The 23,158-nt window shown below is 41.2% G+C and overlaps 1 protein-coding gene and 1 pseudogene across 2 annotated transcripts in view; one reads left to right on the top strand and one right to left on the bottom strand.

Moving 5' to 3' along the window:
* TBPL2 (TATA-box binding protein like 2) overlaps positions 1-23,158 on the bottom strand; it is a gene marked incomplete at both ends in the record, with an annotated part of 29,699 nt that overhangs the window by 5,088 nt on the left and 1,453 nt on the right. Inside the window, 5 exons of the mRNA XM_080643285.1 lie at positions 6,534-6,628; positions 13,677-13,844; positions 18,204-18,295; positions 20,653-20,740; positions 21,500-21,957. Coding sequence (XP_080499411.1) covers positions 6,534-6,628; positions 13,677-13,844; positions 18,204-18,295; positions 20,653-20,740; positions 21,500-21,957 — 901 coding nt within the window. The remainder of the gene's footprint in view (positions 1-6,533; positions 6,629-13,676; positions 13,845-18,203; positions 18,296-20,652; positions 20,741-21,499; positions 21,958-23,158) is intronic.
* Positions 647-1,324, top strand: LOC308243387 (small ribosomal subunit protein eS6-like; annotated as a pseudogene). Its single transcript has one exon. The product of its transcript is annotated as a small ribosomal subunit protein eS6-like (transcript).

Below are 23,158 nucleotides of genomic sequence, written 5' to 3'. Positions count from 1 at the left end.
GTAACTGGGTGTTAAAATGAGCGGATTTGGTCAAATTAGTTAAATGTTTCCTCAATGAAATTACTGGCATCAAAACTTTAAGGGAACCCAAAGCAAACTACAGATTCAATGCAATCCCCATCAAAATATCAATGGCACTTTTCACAGAACTAGAACAAATAATCCTACAATTTATATGGAACCACAAAAGACCCCAAATAGTCACAGCAGTCTTGACAAAGAAGAGCAATACTGGAGGTTTCACCCTATTTGATATCAAACTATACCACAAGGCTCTAGAAATCAAAAAAGCCTGGTACTGGCATAAAAACAAACACATAGATCAATGGAACAGGCCAGAGAGCCCAGAAATAAACTCAATTAATCTATGACAAAAGAGGCAAGAATATACAATGGGGTAAAGACAGTCTCTTCAGTAAATGGTGTTGAAAAAACTGGAAAGATGTGCAAAAAAATGAATATAGACAACTTTCTTACACCATACACAGAGATAAACTCAACGTGGATTAAAGACTTAAATGTAAGACCTCAACCCATAAAATTTTGGCTCCACAAAGGAGAAAGAATGCCAACAAAACAAAAAGGCCACCCTATTTTCATGGCACCTCATAAGCAGTTGGCTGCTTCAGAATGAAACTGAAACATCTCTTTCCCAGCCACTGGCTGCCAGAAGCTCATTGAAGACGAATGCACACTCCATACCTTTTACGAGAAGTGTGTGGCCACAGAAGTTGCCGCTGACGCTCTGGGAGAAGAATGGAAGGGTTTTGTGGTGCCAGTCAGTGGTGGGAAAGACAAACAAGGATTCCCATGAGGCAGACTAATGGCTTGCTTCTGAGTAAGGGGCACTCCTGTTCAGACCAAGGGGGAATGGAGAAAGAAAGTGCAAATCTGTCTGGGGCTGCACTGTGGATGCCAATCTCAGTGTTCTCAACTTGGTCATTGTAAACAAAGGAGAGAGAGATCTTTCTGGTCTCACTGATACTACTGTGCCTCATTGCCTGGAGCTCAAAAGAGCTATCAGGATCCTCAAACTTTTCAGTCTCTCTAAAGACCATGATGTCCACCAATATGTTGTGAGAAAGCCCCTAAACAAAGAAGATAAGAATCCCAGGACCAAAGCACCCAAGATTCAGCTTCTAGTTATTCCACATGTCCCGCAACACAAACATTGGCCTATTGCTCTGAAGAAACAGCATCCTAAGAAAAATGAGTATTCTAAACATTTTGCTAAGAGAATGAAGGAGCCCAAACCAGGAACGTATTGCCAAGAGACATATGCTCCTCTCTGAGGGTTTCTACCTCTGAGTCCAGTCAAAAATGAAATTTTCTGCCCTGCTGGTTGAACATCAACCCAGGCATGACTCAGGAGGTCACAGTTGGATGCCCCATCAGGCACATGCCGGGGTTGCAGACTCAATCCCCAGTAGGGGGCATGCAGGAAGCAGCTGATCAATGATTCTCTCTCATCATTGATGTTTCTATCTCTCTCTCTCCTTCTCCCTTCCTCTCTGAAATCACTACATATGAGATTTTCTAAGAACAACAAATAAGAACAGACATCAAAAGACAAAAGGCAACCTACAGAATGGGAGAGATATTTGAAAATAATATATCTAATAAGGGGTAAATATCCAATATATATAAAGAACTCATACAGCTCAACATCAAAAAAGTAAACAATTATATTAGAAAATGGGCAGAGAACATAAATAGACATTTCTACAAAGAGGACATACAGATGGCCAACAACACACGAAAAGATGTTCATAAGAGAAACTGTCAACTATAATTGAAAAATACATTTAAAAATACTGTATGTAAACAGCAAAAAAACCCACAAAACAAACAAACAAAAAAAACTTTAAGGAACCCTAAATTGGCCCCATACTTCTTTTAATAATCAATCAATCGGTAATCAAACATCCCAAGTTGTAGCACCAGACTTCGATTAGATGATCCTTGCCTTTTCAGCAAAACTTACCAGTCTTTTCTTTCAGTTATAATGACCATCACTTTGGGGGGTAAACAGAATTCCTAAGTTTCGTGACTGAGGTGGACATTCTGTGCTTTGTGCACTGCAGAAAAAACTGGCTTTGAGATCAAATGATATGAGCTCAAAAGCCAGCTCTACCATTAACTAGCTCTGAAATCACAGGCAAATGGTTTACCTTCTGAGTTTCAGTTTCCTCACTTATAAAATAAGGACAATAGTCTTTCTCGTAGGATTGTTATCAAGAGTTAAGTAAGGGAAGGCTTGTAAAGAGTCCTTTTCGGTCCTTAACATTTTACAAAATCTAAGCTATTAAAAAATCTAAGCCATTTTGTTGTCCTAGAGATGGGGAGTGTGTTATATTCACTTTTATATCTTCAGCAGCTAAAATGTATGTTTTCTAGTCAGCACTCAAAGTTTATTAAATGTCTATCATCTCTCGATAAGAGTTTGTAAGCTTATCCTACCCCTTAGGCAACCCAAATATCAATTTCCAATTCTACTTGGATTTTCAAATTATATTCTTACACCAAGTCATTACTCCACATCTTATTTTCCCAAGTGATATCTCATATATATATATATATATATATATATAGTGGCCATATTATTATGATCTCTGAACGCATAATAATCTGGCCACTCAGTGTATATCCTATATAATAAAAGGCTAATATGCAAATTGTCCCCTCAACCAGGAGTTCAACCAGCAGGCAGGCCAGCCAACCACCCATGTCCCCTCCCCCTGGCCAGGCTGGCCGGACCCCACCCATGCACGAATTCATGCACCGGGCCTCTAATATATATATATTATATATTATATATACATACACACTCTGAGTGGCCAGATTATTATGCATTCAGAGATCATAATAATCTGGCCACTCAGTGTATACACACACACACACACACACACACACTAGAGGCCTGGTGCATGACATTCATGCACTGGAGGGAGGGGTGTCCCTCAGCCTGGTCTGTGCCCTCTCACAGTCCGGGACGCCTCAGGGGATGTCCCACTGATGGCTTAGGCCCGCTTCCCACCACCACTACTGTGCTTGCCAGCTGTGAGCCTGGCTTCTGGCTGAGAGGTGCTCCCCTTGTGAGAGCGCACTGACCACCAGGGGGCAGCTCCTGAATCGAGTGTCTGCCCCCTGGTGGTCAGTGAGCATCATAGCAACCAGTCATTCTGCCGTTCTGTTGATTTGCATATTAGGGTTTTATTATATAGGAGGATGTATGTATATATACACACAAGTATATATATCCTATATAATAAAAGCCTAATATGCTAAGTGTTCAGTCGTCCGGTCATCCATTCAACCAATCAAAGAATAATATTCTAATGATATGCTAAGGCCGCTCAACTGCTCACTATGACATGCACTGACCATCAGCGGGCAGACGCTCCGACTGGTAGGTTAGCTTGCTGCTGGGGTCCAGCCAATCGGGACTGAGTGAGATGGGCTAGACATGCCCTGGAGCCCTTCCGCAGTCCCTCCCCAGCTGGCCAACCTCCTGTGTCCTTCCCTAGCCCCAATCATGCACCAGGGCTGAGGGACCCTCCCTGAGGGCACGAATTTCATGCACTGGGCCTCTAGTATGTATGTATGTATGTGGGTGTGGGTGTGTATACACACAAGTGAAAATATTACGAATGGAGAAAAACAGCATTAAACCCCTAAAGGTATGCATTTAACAGTGTATTACTGGGAAATTACCAGCAACCATTGACAGGGATATTCTGTTTTCTCTCTGGCCTACTCACTAATCAAATCAGTCTGGCCATTTTTATGGTGCTCTCAGACTTAGTCATTTCCAAGAACTGCTGACATCTAGCTGACTCAATAACTATGACCCAATGTTTTAGTCCTTTATGCTGAAGGGAAATAAGTAAATGTGAAGCATTTTACTAAAGCCTCTTTAGACTTCATATTCCTATCATCAGGGCAAGGCTGATCTGAATTAAGGACATTTAAAGAAACTTGCTTATGTACTTATAATAGGAACTTTGCCTATACTTGGTAATTTGCTATTTTAATAAGACTGATTCATAATGACACATACCACATATATGAAAGTATTCTTCCAAAGGTCTTGAAAAGTTTATTTCCTATGTAGGGCATATATTGATCTCCAATATCTATAGTATTCAATTTACTTGGCAGGCTTCCCCTCCTTCTTTTAGGATATACAGAGGTAAATTTAGTCACTAGAGAAGATCTTAATTATTTCAAATTCTAAATTGGTGACATCTGAGGAATTATAGCTTTGTTGTATTCAAAAAGTTCTTGAATTCCAAACAGGCTTTCTTCACTTTGAAGACATATTCATTATTTCTTAGAGAAAAGCACACTATGAAACTGTACTGAGAATTATAAAAGGAGGCTGTGCTGGCCAGTTTGGCTCAGTGGTTGAGCATTGACCCATGAACCAGGAAGTCATGGTTTGATTCCCAGTCAGGGCACATGCCCGGGTTGCAGGCTCGATCCCTAGTAGGTGGTGTGCAGGAGGCAGCCAATCAATGATTCTCTCTATTCATTGATGTTTCTATCTCTCTCTCTCCCTCTCCCTTCCTCTCTCTGAAATCAATAAAAACATATTTTTAAAAAAATCTTAAAAAGAAGGCTTAAGGACAAATATTCCAAGTTGCTGGATGCTGAGTAATAGTTTTATCATTTTTTTTCTCAAGTTAATTCAGGTAATGCAAAAGTCTCACTATTTTTAGTTAGAGCTAGACTTTATAAAATTCTAAAGTTTATTTGGAAGACTGTCCAAGAGGAGGTAAGAAATATAAAGTGAGAAGCAATGAGAGAAAACTGACTCTACCAGATGCAGAGACCACTAGAATTAAAGAACATTTACAGCACAGTAGTATAAATACAATAGGATTATCATAGCATAATTCTGGAACAAAGGCAGAACTGGAGAACAGACCCATGTATAACAATAAAGGTCAGAGGAGTCATCACAAATGAATAAGGAGGGAAGAATAGGTAATGTTCAGATGATTAGCTAGCTATTTAGGGATGGAGTGTGGAGATCAATTTGGCTCATGCCATATAAACGTGGCATTCATTTTGGCAGAGAAGAGTAAAATGTGTAAAAAGTCAGACAAAAATAGCAAACTTCAGTAGAATGATATGGAAAAAGGAGTCTCAACTATTTACTTTGAGAATTTAAAAAACCCTTCTTTATGTAATCACTAGAGGCCCAGTGCATGAGATTCATGCACTGGAAGAGGGGTCCCTCAGCTCGGCCTGTGCCCTCTCTCAGTCCGGGAGCCCTCGGGGGATGTCCAACTGACAGCTTAGCACTGTTGCGGAGGCGAGAGAGGCTCCTGCCACCACCGCTGCGCTCACCAGTCGTGAGCCCAGCTCAGGGCTTCTGGCTGAGAGGCGCTCTCCTTGTGGGAGTGCACTGACCACCAGGGGGAAGCTCCTGCGTTGAGCGCCTGCCCCCTGGTGGTCAGTGTGCATCATAGTGACTGGTTGTTTTTGCATATTAGTCTTTTATTATATAGGATAAGTCAACTGGAAAGATATAACAAAGAGTACTTATTTTAAATGCATACAAATCTTTAGGGGGAAAATACTAATAAAAACTAAGTGGACAAAAGGAGTAAGTTACATACCCACTATTTACAAAAGCTAAAATGATCTTTATTGGATACTAGAGCCTGGTGCATGAATTCGTGCACTGGTGGGGTCCCTCGGCCTGGCTGGTTATTGGGGCTGATCAGGGCGTCTTGCACAGTCCTGATCAGGGACAATCAGGACTGGCTGGCAGGGGGGGGTGGGTAGGGGCTGTGGGAGGTTGGCTGTGGGAGCGCACTGACCACCAGGGGGCAGCTCCTGTATTGAGCATCTGCCCCCTGGTGGTCAGTGTGCGTCATAGCAACTGGTCGACCGGTCGTTCGGTTTTAACAGTTGCTTAGGCTTTTATATATATAGATAGTGAAAGTGATGAATTTCTATTTCTGATTACTATTGAGGTTAAAGCAGTGAGATAATTCCCACTTGTAAAAAGAAAGCTCTCATGTTTTTTTGTTTTTTAGTGCTGCTGAGGCTTTTTAAAAGATATTTCTATACACTGCTGGTATGACATAGGAGAACTATATTATACATCCCTTCAAAAACAGTTTAACCTGGCTGGCATGGCTCAGTGGTTGAGCATCGACCTATGAACCAGGAAGTCACGGTTCTATTCCTGGTCAGGGCACATGTTGGTTGTGGGTTAAAAGCCTTCATAAAGAGTTTGTAACAAGGAGTCACTTTACATGTGTTACAATGGTTAATAAAAAGGCAGGATGTAAATATGAACATTTTTATGTCAAAATGACATATAAACACGAACAAGTTACATTGTTTTGGGTATTGGGACTGATGGATGAAGTTATATTCCTTTCTACTCCCCCCCCCTCCAAGTATTCTATAATAGAATTACTTTATAATGGTGAACAAAGCTATTTAAAAGGAAAAGCAAAGCACACGCATAGCTATTCAATTTTAAAAAGTCGGAAAATAATTTTAGAACTTACCTGTCAACACAACTTTTCCAGATACGAAGATAAGCAGCACAATTCGTGGTTTTACCATTCTATAAATAAGGCCAGGAAACAGTTCAGGTTCATAACTGTTAAGATATAAAAGGAAAAAGTTAAAAATAGCACTATAACTACTTTCCCATAATATTCCAGACCCAGTATATATTAAAGCTGCATATTAAAGCAGTTTTAAAAAGCTGTTTTGCCAAAAACCTTTTGGGCATCTTAATAAAGTAGTCCTGAGCATCCTAGGTAATTTCTTGTGCCAGTCAAGAACAAAATTTATTTTGGGTCATAATATTTTTTTCAAGTGCATTTCTAAGCTATTAGAAATTAAGGTAACTTAAGGTATCAGATTTCATGTATTAAAATCTTGTTGGTTAAATAAATGTTCACCATCTTTCCAAAAAAAGTCTATTGATAAAAATACATAAACATGTTTTCTAAATTTTCCAAGTTCCCCCAATAATGAGCATATTTTGTATGTTCATTATGAACTGATAAAGTTATCATTTTTAGCAGCTAGACCTAAAAAATTTTCTAAACCACTGTTATTTGTCTTTGACAGGTACTGTATAAAGAAAGAAAACTAAGCTATTCCATCTTTTAAAAATTCAGGATTTGTTCCTATACATAGTAACTCACTGTTATTTACTACTAAATAGTAAGCTGGGAGAAACCAAGATGGCGGCATCGGTAAACACCTGAACTGCTGCCTCTCACAACCATTTCAAAACTACAACTAAAAGACAAAACAGACATCATCCAGAACCACAGGAAGGCTGGCTGAGTGGAAATTCTACAACTAGAAGGAAAGAAAAAAGCACACTGAGACTCACAGGAGCTGCAGAAGGCAGAGGTACAGAGACGCGTGTGCAGAGAGGGCTGGCAACTGAGTACACGGCTGGCTTTCTCAATCAGGAGGGAGACAAAAGCTCCCGACAGCTCTGAACTCCAGTTCCGGGTGAGAGTCTGAGGACCCAGACTCATACAGGGAGAAACTGGACTGTCTGGCAGTGGGTGAAACTCGAGGGCAGCTTTCTCTCAGAGGTGCTTGCAGCGATTACCTCGGGACACTGAGACCCAGGGGCCTCTTAGGGCAGGGCTGACGGGCTGTTTGCTCCGCTCTGAGATCCCGCCCCATGAAGCCATTGCTGTTTGCTCTGCCCTGAGACTCCGCCCCATCCAAGCTGAGCGCAGAGGCTTTTGCATATGAATGGACTGGTCCTTTGAATTCTAAACTTACCTAACAAACTGCAGCTGAGTCAGTGAGACTCAGAACATCCAAAAGAAGGCCCAAGGCCCCGCAGCAGCTTGCATTGCTTCACAACTGGACCTCATCTGGGCACCTCCAAAACCCAAACAAAGAAGAGGAATCTGCAGATCTCTCTGTAGCTCCTGCTGGGTGGCCTCAGGCAGAGGCTAAATTAGCACCTCCTTGGAGATCCAAGAGCCAGTGTACCCAGTGGTCAGAGTGGGACCATCCAGATTACAACTCCTCAGATCCATAAAGGACACACTCAGGGGGCAGACTCAGTGAGCACCAAAGCCCCACTGAAGCAAGTCTTGTCTCATAAAGGTGTCTCCAGCACGGAAATTCTCCCATCATAGACACAGCTGATTCTCACAGCAAAATGGCCTGGAGGTCAATTCCTCCCAGTGATACCAACAACAATCAAGGCTTAACTACAACAAGACTGTGCACACAGCCCACAAAGGGGTGCACCAAGAGTGTCCACCTCAGGTAACTGGGGAGGCTGAGCCACTGGGCCCTATAGGACACTTAGCACACAAAGCCACTCTATCAACTCAGGGAAGCAGCCAAAATGCGGAGACAAAGAAACAGGTCACAAATGAAAGAAATGGAGGAAAGCAAACGACTGGATATAGAGTTCAAAACCACGGTTATAAGGTTTTTCAAGAATTTTCTAGAAAAGGCCGATAAGTTTAGTGAGACCCTCGAGGATATGAAAAAGGACCAACTAGAAATTAAGCATACACTGACTGAAATAAAAAATAATATACAGAGACCCAACAGCAGACTAGAGGATCCCAAGAATCAAGTCAAAGATTTGAAATACAAAGAAGCAAAAAACACCCAACCGGAAAAGCAAAAAGAAAAAAGAATCCAAAAATATGAAGATAGTGTAAGGAGCCTCTGGGACAATTTCAAGCGTACCAATATCCGAATTATGGGGGTGCCAGAAGAAGAGAGAGAACAAGATACTGAAAACCTATTTGAAGAAATAATGACAGAAAACTTCCCCCACCTGGTGAAAGAAATAGACTTACAAGTCCAGGAAGCGCACAGAACCCCAAACAAAAGGAATCCAAAGAGGACCACACCAAGACACATCATAATTAAAATGCCAAGAGCAAAAGACAAAGAGAGAATATTAAAAGCAGCAAGAGAAAAACAGTTAATTACCTACAAGGGAGCACCCATACGACTGTCAGCTGATTTCTCAACAGAAACTATGCAGGCCAGATGGGAGTGGCAAGAAATATTCAAAGTGATGAATAGCAAGAACCTACAACCAAGACTACTCTACCCAGCAAAGCTATCATTCAGAATTGAAGGTCAGATAAAAAGCTTCACAGATAAGAAAAAGCTAAAGGAGTTCATTACTGTCATACCAGTATTATATGAAATGCTGAAAGGTATTCTTTAAGAAGAGGAGGAAGAAGAAAAAGGTAAAGATAAAAATTATGAACAACAAATACATATCTATCAACAAGTGAATCTAAAAATCAAATGAATAAAAAATCTGATGAACAGAATAAACTGGTGAATATAATAGAATCAGGGGCATAGAAAGGGAGTGGACTGACAATTCTCGGGGGGAAAGGGGTGTGGGGGGTGCGGGAAGAGACCGGACAAAAATCGTACACCTATGGATGAGGACAGTGTGTGTGGGGGTAAGGGCAGAGGGTGCGGTGGGAACCAGGTGGAGGGGCGCTATGGGGGGGAAAAGAGGAACAATTGTAATAATCTGAATAAAGATTTATTAAAAAATATTTATAAAAATAAATAGTAAGCTGGCTGCTCCATGGAGCAAAGGATGTTAGGGCTAAGAACTGCTTCTCCACACTCCAGCACAAAGAAGAGGAGCTGCCCTGGCCAATGTGGCTCAGTTGTTAGAGCGTCAGCCTGAGCACCGAAGGGTCGCAGATTCGATTCCTAATCAAGGGCACGTAGCTGGGTTGCAGGTTTGATCCCTGGTCCTGGTCGGGGGTTTGTGTGTGTGAGGCAACCAATTGATGTGTCTCTCTTACATTAATGTTTCTTTCTCTCTCTCCCTCCCTCCATACCCCCTCCCTCCCTGCCTTCCACTCTCTCTAAAAATCAGTGGTGGTGGCGGGGGGGGGGGGGGGGGGGGATATATCCTCGGGCTAGGATTAACAAAAAAGAAAAGAGAGAGAATTGAAAAAGCTTGAGGAGTCTATAAAAGAGAGGTCAGGGAGAGGAAGCTGATAAAATAAAACTATTCTTAAAACAATTGCTAATGGAGAACAGATATAAGAAAAAGAAGGTATCTGAGAAACGAACACTAGAATACACATGAATACACTAAGGAAATCCAGATGACATAAAAACCCCCATTCCATTCTGCATAGACCCATTCAACAGCAGATGTGAACTCTCTGATTGGCTCCAGGAAGAGACATCACAGTGGCTGCCCTTCATAGGTACACAAAGATTGCTGTGGGTGGTCCTACCACATCACTCTGTCAAAACGTCTACCCATTAACCACTTCCTGACACCAGGAAGACAATGAGACCAGCTGGAGCCTTGGAAAACCCCATGGGAACTAGAAAGGGAGGCTGAGGGCTGAAGGAATGTTTTCATTTGATTTTCCAGCTGAATCTTAGAACTCTAAGAGGGAAAAGAGAAAACAAAAGCATGTAAATGATGGTGTACTGCATTTGGCTTTCAGAACCATGGTTTTAAGGTGCCAGAAAAAGAATCTTCTGATTAAAGACTTACTTCATTGTATTTATTCTCTGCCTCAATTTCAAGAGAAGGTTGAGGTAGAAAAAAGAAAAAGAGGCTTTGGTTAGGGATGGAGAACACTTCATGAGGACTGAGAATAACAAACACCTGCCAATCTCTTGGCCAACCCAAATTTGACTTATTGTTCAAGTCTCAGCTTAAATGACACTTCCCTTAAGAAGTCTTCCTTGCCAAAACCGGTTTGGCTCAGTGGATAGAGCTTCGGCCTGCGGACTCAAGGGTCCCAGGTTCGATTCCGGTCAAGGGCATGTACCTTGGTTGCGGGCACATCCCCAGTAGGGGGCGTGCAAGAGGCAGCTGATCGATGTTTCTCTCTCATCGATGTTTCTAACTCTCTATCCCTCTCCCTTCCTCTCTTCCTCTCTGTAAAAAATCAATAAAATATATTTTTTAAAAAAAGAAGTCTTCCTTGACCTCCACACCTCCCCAATTACATCAACCTGTTTGATGGTACCAGAGCACTCCAAGGTGGAGGGGGAGTTCATCCTTCACAGTTATCATATTTCATTATTGTCTTTGGGTTGTGTGTCTTCCCTTTTAGACGGTGAACTCCATGAGGGCAAGGGATCATGGCTGCACTGATGTTCACTGTCACCAGAGCATCTGCGAACTGGAAGCCACCTAGATTTTACTCATTTAAGAAATGTTTATTATCAGGATATCTTTGACATTAAAATCAAAGAGAAGGGAAAAATAGCTCAGGGAAAACAGAAAACAATTATAGAATAGGAAGATTGATGGAGAAGATTCCAGTAACAAGGTAGATATCTGTATTACCAAATGCTAATACATACAAATTTGTGGAACCTGGGGAATCAAATGAACTTGAGGTTTTAATATAAGGCAAACTTGATCTGAGTGTGCCATGGTTGCCTGCAGGGCGACGGGCAATTAAAGATCATTTTAAAGATAAAACCTGCTGATAAGAGTGCCCAGTGTCACAAACACATACACTGCAGTTGTAATCCATAATCTAAGGATAGAGGCTGATGGAGAACATTTGGGAGAGGCAAGAATGAGACTAGAATGAGGTAGCTGTGGGAATACAAAGCAGGCTTCCTTGCCAAATTAAAATAAAATAATGGATGAGATCATAAAACTGGCTCAGAAGGAAGACAGACAGTGCCAGGCCCACTCCAAGGGGCTAAAAGCAGTGCAGCTGATGAATTCTCTTCTTGCCCTGCTGGCACTTGTATCTGTCAGAAGGTAGTCATGGCAAGGAGTACTCCTGCTCTAGATTTAAATCTGAGCTGCAGTGTTAGTGCAAAAGAGATGAAATGAAGTGCCTACATCATCTTAGAGCCCTAATTGGCCAGGAAGGGGAATGCTAAGTCTAATTAGATTTCAAGCAGAGACCTTTCACATGTTCAGAAAAAGTTGGTTCAGAGAAAGACAGACTGAAGGCCCATGGTTGAGAATCTGGAAGATAAGATGGTTTGTGTGTTGACAAACTCTTAACAATGGAGGTTTTACTATGAATCTACAAATAATCACAAGAAGGAAGAAAGAAAAAGATACATAAAGAGGCGATATGTCTTGAAGTGGGGCAGGGCAGGACTTCCCGGTGAACTCAGCGGGTACATCATGGGCACTCAATAAGCATGTGTTGAAAAAAAGTTCATGCAGATGAAAAAAGAAAATACAATCAAGGGGAAAAGAACATTGCCTGAAGAATATTATAAAATCTAAATCTCAGAATGGACTAAATGTTTTTTAATTTTTTATTTATTTTTTTAAATATATTTTTATTGATTTCAGAGAGGAAGGAAGAGGGGGAGAGAGACAGAAACATCCATGATGAGAGAGAATCATTGATCGGCTGCCTCCTGCAACTTCCCCACTGGGGACCGAGCCCACAAGCCGGGCATGTGCCCTTGACCAGAATCGAACCTGGGACCTTTCAGTTTGCAGGCCGACACTATCCACTGAGCCAAACCAGCCAGGGCTGAACTAATTTTTTTTTTAATGTTAGGGAAGAAACAAGACAATTTTAAACTTCTGTTCATCTCAAAAGAAAGCTAACAAATACTAGAAAAAGCACAGCTATATGATCCCCATCCTCCATTAAACAGAGGATGGCCCAAAGGCAAAGAGAAGGAAAAGTGTTGGATGAAAGGACTTAAGTTCAATAGCTTGAACTTAAGTCCTTTCATCCAACACTTTTCCTAGATCAAGAGCATCTGTGATTCCAGGCCAGTGCAAGTACCCGGGGCCCATATATCCCAAGGGAAGGTGAGATTTGGTGTTGACCAGTCCAGTGGTTGTCAACCTTTCGGACCTCACAGACCACCGGTGGTCCATGGACCACTGGTTGGCGACCACTGGACCAGTCAACCCCCAGCTCTGTTCTCTAAGGGCCTGAGGTGGATGGGAGAAGCACCAAAGTAGCTTGAGGGGGAGGAGGAGCAGAAAAGAGAGGAGGAGAGGGAGGAGGTGGAGGAGCAGCAGCAGCATTTGCTGGTGAGATGAAAAGTTACATTTAAAGAAGCCAGGCAGGCTGGAGATACTCTCCTAGGAATATGAGTACTGCAGAAGAAATTGTGCTGGGACACGGACGGACACACACACACACACACACACACACACACACACACACACGAACAACAACAACAACAACCCTCAAACGACCCAACAGGACAAACATGAGATGGGACTGTCTTCATAGAACATGCTATGACCATTCTTTTCTCACCTTCTCTTCAACCCTTTCTCCCCTCACCAGCTGTCAGCCCCTTCCAACTAGCCTACCCCATCCCTTACCCTTCTCTACCCTCCACTGCTGTCACCTCCAAGCCAGATGTACAGTTTTAGAAATCTCTACATCGAAGGTATTTTGTGGGCCACTGTCCAGCAGCTCATTGGCATTGCCTGTGAGCTTGTTAGAACTACAAATTCTAAGCTATCCGGGTGGTTACTACTCAATTTAAGAACTATTACTTCAAAAGATTGAACATATATGGTAACCAATGAGGATTTAGGCATAGCATCTTAACCCTTTCACATACTGGGCCTTTACACACACAAAAAAGGATACTTCTTCTAAAAGATCCAATGTAAAAGCAGCCCATAAGATAACTTAATATGCTGGCAAACTCAAAGTCAAGTTTTATAACAATCATACCTACTGAACTGCTGATGGGTTAGCACCAAACCTTCCAGCCTGATGGGAAATCTCACATCACAGCTTCCAACCATGTTCTGAATTTTAAAATCGAGGAATCTGGCGGGGAACCCAAGCTTCTGCACCACACGAGCATACTTTCTCGCCGCAAGTCGAGACTGCTCTTCGCTGGGGAGGGGCAAATGTGTTTAAAGATGACGAATCATCATGTGCTCCACATGACTTGGGCTGTATCCACACACTCCTCTGATTGTATTTCTACCTTTTATACCATGTTTATCTTCCAAAGTACACTATGAATCTGTAGACTTGCAGGACGAGAACCTACATCCTCTAGTCTTGTCCCTGGCACCTAGTAAAAGGTATGGTACCAAGTACAGTTGTTGAACTGAATCATAAGCAGATTTTTGTCTTAATTTGTCATCTATCACATATAAGGTATTTTTTTTCTTGTTGTCAGTGCTTTTAGTTAAAACTAACTATTCCAGCCCTGACCAGTTTGGCTCAGTGGATAGAACGTCGGCCTGCGGACTGAGGGGTCCCGGGTTCGATTCGGGTCGGGGGCGTGTGCCTGGGTTGCGGGCACGTCCCCAATGGGAGGTGTGCGGGAGGCAGCTGATTGATGTTTCTCTCTCATCGATGTTTCTAACTATCTATCCTCTCCCTTTCCTCTCTGTGAGAAATCAATAAAATATATTAAAAAAAAAACCTAACTATTCCACTGGTTCTCAAAGTGTGTCCTCAGATCAACATCAGCAGCAGCAGCAGCAGCAGCAGCAGCACCAGCACCAGCACCACCACCACTGAACTTGTTAGAATGCAGAGTCCCAGGTCCCATCTCAGACTTACAGACACTCTGGGGGTGGGGCCCTCCGTGACTGTGATGCTCACTGAAGTTTTAGAACCATCCATTTGCTCTAAAAGTGTGTGCCACTTAGATGGAAACAGCAGCAACAAAAATAAGGACAAATGCATATATTAAAAAAAATCAGCATGAGGAAGACTCATGCCAATTGAACAGCACAGACATGACCCATGATATAGTACTTGGGTCTTTATGGGGCAAATTATATTTTAACAGAAACGTGAAAATACTTCAAAACCTGCCCCATTCTGCTCAGGCTTTCTCACACAATTGTCATTGAACACATCCAATATGAGAAATAAATAAATAATATAATTCATCCAACTTTGTGGTTCTGTTCTAAGTGCTTGTCCTACTCCAACCCTAAACCCATGTCAGCACATGTGAAATCCTGAGACCTGAGGCTTTAGTTTTCATTAGGTACTTTTCAAGGGTCACTGCCCAAACAAAAGAATGAGTAGCAGGGGTTGCCAAACAGGGGCAACACCTGGTGGGTGAATCATGTGAACTCTACCCGCTCCTGTGGGTTGGCTCATCTTTAAGCTAAAACTCAGAAGCATCTGAAAGAGAAGCCAGGTTGAATGTGTTTGCTGGACCAAAGCAAGTGTTCTATTCGCTTTCTATCTGGATTCTTCCCAACACTGCCCCCTCTTAATTGTATTCATTACTTCACCTACTTTGCCTCACTTCACGTTGATTCTCCTCTCCCACTTATAACTCCCGGAATGTCCCTAGCAAGGCCATGTCCCCAAGTTAGAAGTGAAACAAAATGTTTTCATTTTGAAAAACCACATTTTGCCTAATTGACCTCTTTATTTCCTATGTGTTTATAAGATCAAGTTTCAAAGGTTTCATTACCATGCAGTTTCTTGGGATATCAGTTATGACTGCCACATAGAAATTTCCACTTAAAAAAAAACAACTAACAAAGACTACATACATGTTTCGTACAAACATTAGAAAATATAGATTAAGAATCTTGAAATGTCACACCAGTGGTGAAAGCCACTGATAAATTTGATCCTTCTGCACTTTTCCCTCACCATGAAAACTCTGATTATTACAACTGAAGAGAATAGGTTTGGCAAATTTGTGGAGATAATTCTGATATCTCTTATATGAACCAAATGTTCACAACTCTCTATCCAAAACTCAAGAACCAGATAGATTTGAGTAACGATATCTCTATTATCTGAATTCACTATCCTCTTTCACTATCAGATGTTAGGAACCAAATAAATTCAGGTAGGGCAAGATATTAATGAATGCATGAGCATATTTTAAAGTGAAAGTTGGATAATAAACCTACAATTTAGTTGTCTGCTCTTCCCTCCCCAAACTTAACCCAATGTGACCATCCTTCCAACTCAATATATGTGCGTGTATTTTAATGGCTAAATACAATTTTACTTTTATGATCTAATCAAACCTCCATTACATGTTTAATTTGTTTCTCCCCTGTTTTCGACAATACTGAAATGAACATACTTGCAGATAATCTTGCAGAGTTGTCCAATAATGACTTAACAATGGAAACTTCTAGGTCAAAGGATACACAGATCCACAAAAGAAAAAGCCTAGTTTAACTAGTAAAAATAGGTTGGGGCGGGGAATGGAGTAAGAATGGATTCTTCAATAAATGTATTGGGCACTGATTGGCCATTTGAAAAAAATATTTATCTTACATTGAAATAAAATTCTAGACCTGCTCTGCTTAATATGGTAGCTCTGGCTACACATGGATATTTAAATTAACTAAAATTAAATTAGAAATTCAGTTTGTTGTTTTAACTATATTTCAAGTGTTCAATAGGCACATGTGACTAGGGGCTACCACAGTGGACAGAACAGATATAGAACATTCCATCATCTAGAGAAAGCTCTAGAGCAGTGGTTCTCAACCTTACTAATGCCGTGACCCTTTAATACTGTTCCTCATGTTGTGGTGACCCCAACCATAAAATTATTTTCGTTGCTACTTCGTAACAGTAATTTTGCTACTGTTATGAATCATAGAGCCTAAGACCATCGGAAAACAAAGATATTTACATTACGATTCATTAACAGTAGCAAAATTACAGTTATGAAGTAGCAACGAAAATAATTTTATGGTTGGGGGTCACCACAACCTGAGGAACTGTATTAAAGGGTCGCGGCATTAGTAAGGTTGAGAACCACTGCTCTAGAGGAATCAAAATATCCACTTCCCTTCCTCAGTACAAAGCAGGACCTGAAAAAGGCCAGAAAAATATATGGAGGTCAATCCTCTATAATAAAAGCCTAATATGCTAAGTGTCTGGTCATCCAGTCGGCCGTTCAATCAATCAAAGCATAATATGCTAATGATATACTAAGGCCGCTCAACTGCTTGCCATGACATGCACTGACCACCAGGGGGCAGATCCTCAACAGGTAGGTTAGGTTGTTGCTGTGGTCTGGCGGATCGGGACTGAGCGAGACGGGCCAGACGTGCCCTGGAGCCCTCCTGCAGTCCCTCCCCACCAGGGGGCAGACACAGTGAGCCGAGCAATAAGGAGCAGTGAGCAGGCAGGCGGTAAGGAGTGAGGGATCCCGGACTGTGAGAGGGCGCAGGCTGGGCTGAGGGAACCCCCCTCACCCCCAGTGCACAAATTTCATGCACCGGGCCTCTAGTATTTATATAATGTTGTACATGAAGAATGCCTTCCTAAGCATGAAGACAAACATTGAAACTGAAAAGAAAAAAATTGGGTAGACTAACTATGCACAAAAATATTTTAATTGTGTAAAAATGAAACCCAAAAGTTATAAAACACCATAAATTAATCTGAGAAAAATATTTACAGTATAAAATGATGAAAAATACTTAAATATCTTCATAGAATATTGGGCAAATGACAAATATCTTCAAAGAATATTGGACAGAATACAACAGGCAGTTTATATGCTTACGAAAAATTAGTCTCACTAGTAAATCAAATAAATGTCATTAAAACAACATAAGCTTTTTGCCAATCAATTTCGCAAATATAAAACATATTAACACCAGTGTTCGTTGGAGAAAATGAACACTCAGTACATCTCTAGAATGAGGGGAAATTGGCACAGCCTTTCAGGAGGACAATTTGCTACTCATCTTAAATACTCAGGAGGAAGAGCAGCTCCCCGCTACACTTTCCTGGTGACAGGCTCTACATCAGTGCAGCACAGGGCTGCCTCTGCATGAGGTCCTGGGAAGACGAGCCTTTTAAGAGATGCCTCCTGAGCTAATGCTCAAGCTAATGGTCAAGAAACATCTAATTCCCCTCCTGTAAAAAGTCCTATCCATTTATCGGCAATGTGGAAAATACACGAAAACTACATCCCCGGTGTACAACAGGCTTTATCCCTATGGTAGCTTATTTTCTTTTTACTGCTCCTTAAAAACAAGCTGTAACAGCCTAGTGAAGCCCCGGTAGTTTCAGAGGGGACTATAAAGTGGGATAGAAGTCAGCATTATGGGGTGAATGTTTTTAACCCAAAATTTGGCATTGCATGAACTTAACTCTTTATTTAGCCAAGTATTTGGCTTCTCCATGTGTCTTAGGACAATAATGTTATCCTTCCTTACTTTGCATACTGAATTCTTCCTCTGGTAGGGGTGGTGGGCGCAGGGGTGGGGGGGCGGGCGGTGTTCCTCATACCTTTTGGCTCCTGTGCAGACCATTTTCCCAGAGCTAAATATGAGGGCTGTTGTCCTGGGCTCTCGGATCCTCATTATGACAGCAGCAAACCTCTATACACAGAAGCCAAAAGGACAGTTAGCATCTGCTAGAGCCAACACTGTTCCAGTTGAAAAGCTGAGCTGGGATGAAAACAGTCTTGAATAAACTGAGATTGGATGGGAAAACTAAACAATGTCAGGGTCTATTCTGCCCACAATGCAGACTAAATAACAAAGAGGGCCATGATTCTAAAATGTACTTAGAACAAACAGGTAAGAATAACAACAGTAAAGCTAAATTTTAGGGCCCAATATGTTCCAGGCCCTATTTGAAGAGCTGTACAGGGTTTCTCTCATTTATCCTCATAACAGGATTCAGGTAAGTCCATGATTATCCCCATTTCATACACAGGGAAACTATGTGGTTATCTAACTTCCAACATTCCACAGGCAATGTTAAAGGTGAGATCTAAAACCACCGAAGTATTTCAAAGTAAAAGTATTTTAAAATACTTCCTTTTTTATTTCAAAGAATCTTTGAAAAAACACTGGAAAGGAATGTTGCAGACTTGCCAGACTAAAGAATGTACTACATAGCAGCCAAAACAAAGAACAGAATATGTATATTGATAGACATGCTGAAGACAAATGACAAAAATTGGTTTGTCAAGTTCTCGCCTGCCACAGCAGTTCTCAGAGTGTGGTCCACAGGCCAGGAACACAGGCAAGCCCTCCAGGTGGGCGGATACAGGGGTGGGCTGAGGGCCACTGGCCTGCCATACTGACATGTCACTTAGTGGCCTGCTCTTCCTACTGGTCCTATACAGACACTCCCTTCTCCTTCTCTCCCTCCCTCCCCCACTCTCCCTTTAAATTGGGAAGGAAACTGGCCTGGGTACTAAGCAAGAAGACTTCAAGTTCTATGGGTCAGAGCTACTCCACAGGACCAAGGTGGAGCTGGCAAGTTCAGATTTGAAGTGTTAGCAGATAGTAAAAGAATCCTGAGTCAGAAATACACACAGTTGATCAAGTCCTATTAACAATTTCATGGTGTTTACTAAAAAGATAGCATTCTTGCCCTGGCTGGTATGACTCAGTGGTTAAAGTGTTGGCCTGCGCACCAAAGGGTCTTGGGTTCGATTCGGAGTTAAGGGTTCATGCAGGTTAAATCCCTGGCCTTGGTCGGAGCACATGCACGAGGTAACCAATCAATGTATCTCTCTCACATCAATGTTTCTCTCTGTCTCTTCCTCCTCTCTCTCCCCCTCCTTTCCTCCCTTTCACTCTCTCTAAAAATCAACGGGGGAATAAAAATCCTCAGGTGAGGATTAACAAACAAAAACAGATAGCACTCTCGCCCAGTACCGTTTTGTCACATTCTAATGGTAGCTTAAGTGCAAGACAAGTTCTTTGGCTGTCAAGTCCAAGTTTGGACAGGTCCTATACCCTGAAATAAAATGAGGGGAAAGCCGAGAATGGTTGAGAATAAAATATGCTTAAAGTGCTGATTGCTCGAAAGTGTGGTCAATCATTGCAGCAGCTAAAAGAGCCTTGTGTTTCTGTCCAGCTATGTGAAATATTAAAAGGAAAGCTATGTTGCATTTGGGTAACATTCAGGTAACATTTGGATTCAGATGTCAGCAATGACAATAGCACAACAGCAAAAAAACAAGTAATCTATAAAGAGTTGATGCTGGCAAGGTCCTCTGGGTTCCTACCAAAGTGGTCTTTTTCATCTAACTCCATAATCCCCCACCACCCAAGACAGTGAACTTTTTCCAGGTCTTACTCAACTTTGTACTCCTAAGTACAGAGCCAGCCAAATCATTAGATGTAGATCAAACTAACAAATCCATTTCCTAGGTAAATAGGCCACTGAAATGGGATGCCTGGCCTTAGCTGGACACAAGAAAGAATAGATGTTATTAAACTTTGAAAGGGGGGGGGAATTCCTTGAATCTCACATTAGTAAGTAGAAGCTTGAATTTTACCCTTTAAACAATTTAGCTTTCTCAAAGAAGAGAAGCTGTAACTGGAAAAATACCCAAGTGCCAGCTAGGTGAGACAACATTTAGAAAAAAATTGTTTCTAAAAATATGATATCATTTTAAGAAACTTAACACCTCCATCGTCAGGCTAAAAATAGTCATACTGAAATGAAAAAAAAAAACTTTCTGGATGAAAATGGAAAGATCTTAACTTTTAGGAATTGCTCAATTACTGCTTTATTCGGAATAGAGAATGATTACTTTTTAGAACTTCAAAACAGAGAATGAAGCAATTAACCTTTGAGTTACCCAAAGGTTTCCACTAACACATTTTCTCTTTTTAAAAAATAAAACAAAGAAATCAATCAATATCTTGATCATATGAAAGAAAGTAAATTTAAGAGGAAGCTAACTGTTGAAAGGAATACTGAGAAAGCTTACCTTTGGGTTATATTCTGCATTTTTTGCATGCAAAGCTATTTTCTTCAGATCCAATTTACAGGCAAGGTTTGCAGTGGAAACTATATTCCTAAAGGGATAAGTCAACTTAGAAAATTATATAAGATATAAAAATTGAAAAAGAATTGAAACTAACTTCCTCACTTCATAGGTTGTACATTAGTGACTTTGTAGAGCAGACCCGAGAAATCATTTGGTCTGGCCAAGTCATTAGGAGTGAGTTAATTAAATGTTTGACCAAATATAGAAGGCTGATTTTTAAGTTGTTAATTTTGTATGGCCCTCAAATGATGTTATAAATATCCAAATGGCCCTTGGCAGATAAAAGGTTCCCCATCCCTGTTAGAGGGAGAATTATACTTAGTAACATGGTAAAATGTAAAAATTTCAAAAGGAGGTACTAAAGTAAAATAGTTTTTCCTAAAATTTTATGACTGGTTGACTAAAATTAAGTTCTAAATCTTTCTCAAAACTATGTCTCAAAATAGCACAATTCAAATCAATTTGCAAATAGAATTCAGTTTTACATCTTTATATTTTTTATGTTTAACCAACCACAATTTTCAGCAACTACGGTTGTCTTAGTAGAAATGCAATCTTTCAATGATGTATATATTCTTAACGCTCTCTTAGGAGATCATGAATTGGTGCTTCATTTTACAGAAAACCAATCGTCTAAAGCCACAATCTATTAAGAACCGATAAAACCAAGAATAATAAAATTCTCTTCCTACATTACTATCCTGAAATTAGTTGTCATGGCATTCAGAAATAGAAAATATGTGCCCAGAAACACCACCCATTTAAAAAGCCCCAACAAACCACTTACTGTAGTTGAGGCACAATCTCAGAACCTTCTGAAACAGGGGTCATTGGTGTCATGGGAGCTATGCACGCCAGAGGCAAGGAGTCCGGTTTCTCAGGAGAGTGCTGAACAGAGTCAGCATCACCAGGGTGCAGGTGTGAGTGGGAATTTGACGAACTGCTGCTGTTTAAGCCCAGGCCAACGTCCTGTTGGCTGGATAATGGCAGTTCACTTGGCGGACTTTGAGTTTTACAATTTTCTTCATCCTCACCCTTGCTTCTAATGACAGTCTGGTCTTTATTTTCTTGGGTAAGTTCATCTGGTAGGAAGCTAAGATCCACAGATGAGAAACCACCAGGTATTTCTTTGACTTCTTCAAGATGTGAATTAAACACAGCCTCTGGGTTGGATGAATTATATATGTAGACATCATAAGGTGCAACTGGGCTGAGCAGGGGCAACCCTGGTGGGGCGAGGTCATCCTAGGTGGTTCCCAAACAGACAGACAAAACACAACAAACAGAACAGGATGTCACACCCACAGGCTACTGCCATGGCCAGCAGGCAATGTATTCAGGATGAGAGGCAATGCATTGCAGCGGACCTGTCTCTCTCCACAAAGTCTCACTGAAGTTGTATTACAGTGTTACAACACACCTGACAGAAACAGAAAAGTATGTCTTAATGTCCAGAAAAAGCATTTTTTTTTCATAAAATGCTTGTCCTACTTTAGTGAGGTCTGTAGTAAGTTGCCACTCTAAATCCAATTTTGTAATTGAGCAACCATGCTCTAGATTATGTGTAGTTTGCAGAGAATAGATTTACTCTACCCCTCAAATTGATTAGAAACTTTAGTTGATTTAAATATTTTTGAATTTTACATTCATATTTCAAATAGAAGACAAGCCCTAACCGGTTTGGCTCAGTGGATACAGCGTCGGCCTGCGGACTGAAAGGTCCCAGGTTCAATTCCGGTCAAGGGCATGTACCTTGGTTGTGGGCACATCCCCAGTAGGACGTGTGCAGGAGGCAGCTGATCGATGTTTCTCTCTCATTGGTGTTTCTAACTCTCTCTCCCTTCCTCTCTGTAAAAAAATCAATAAAATATAAAAATAAATAAATAAATAAATAAATAACCAATAAGTGAAAGGAAATCTAAGATATAGCTTGAGTGCTAATCAAGGCTCCACTGGGGACTCCATGTTACTCCTTCTAGTCAAAGGAGAGGCCAGAAAACATTCTAGTTATGTGAATTTGCAACAGGAAAAAGTTATTGAAATTTAAATGGAAAGAACAGTTTAAATCATTATATTGTATTTCCAGTCGAGAGAAGGTTGATCAACTTCCATTATGATCAACTGAGGGAATGAGGTGTGCAACTGAGGGAATCAGTTAGTATAAAATTCATGGAGTTTTTATGGAAAAAATTGATTACCTTGGTACATAAATTACCGCCTGCTTTGCCCCAGTTGCAGGCCGAGAGTCTAGATTTTGAGCACTGCTTGCAGGATAACCTCATCCCTTAGACCCGTGGTCGGCAAACTGTGGCTCACGAGCCACATGCGGCTCTTTGGCCCATTGAGTGTGGCTCTTCCACAAAATACCATGGCCTGGGCGAGTCTATTTTGAAGAAGTGGCGTTAGAAGAAGTTTAACTTTAAAAAATTTGGCTCTCCAAAGAAAT

Source organism: Plecotus auritus, assembly GCF_963455305.1.
Source record: "Plecotus auritus genome assembly, chromosome: 1".
Classification (NCBI taxonomy): Eukaryota; Metazoa; Chordata; class Mammalia; order Chiroptera; family Vespertilionidae; genus Plecotus; species Plecotus auritus.
Note: the sequence above shows the minus strand (reverse complement) of the source record. Positions and strands in the feature narration are given on the sequence as shown.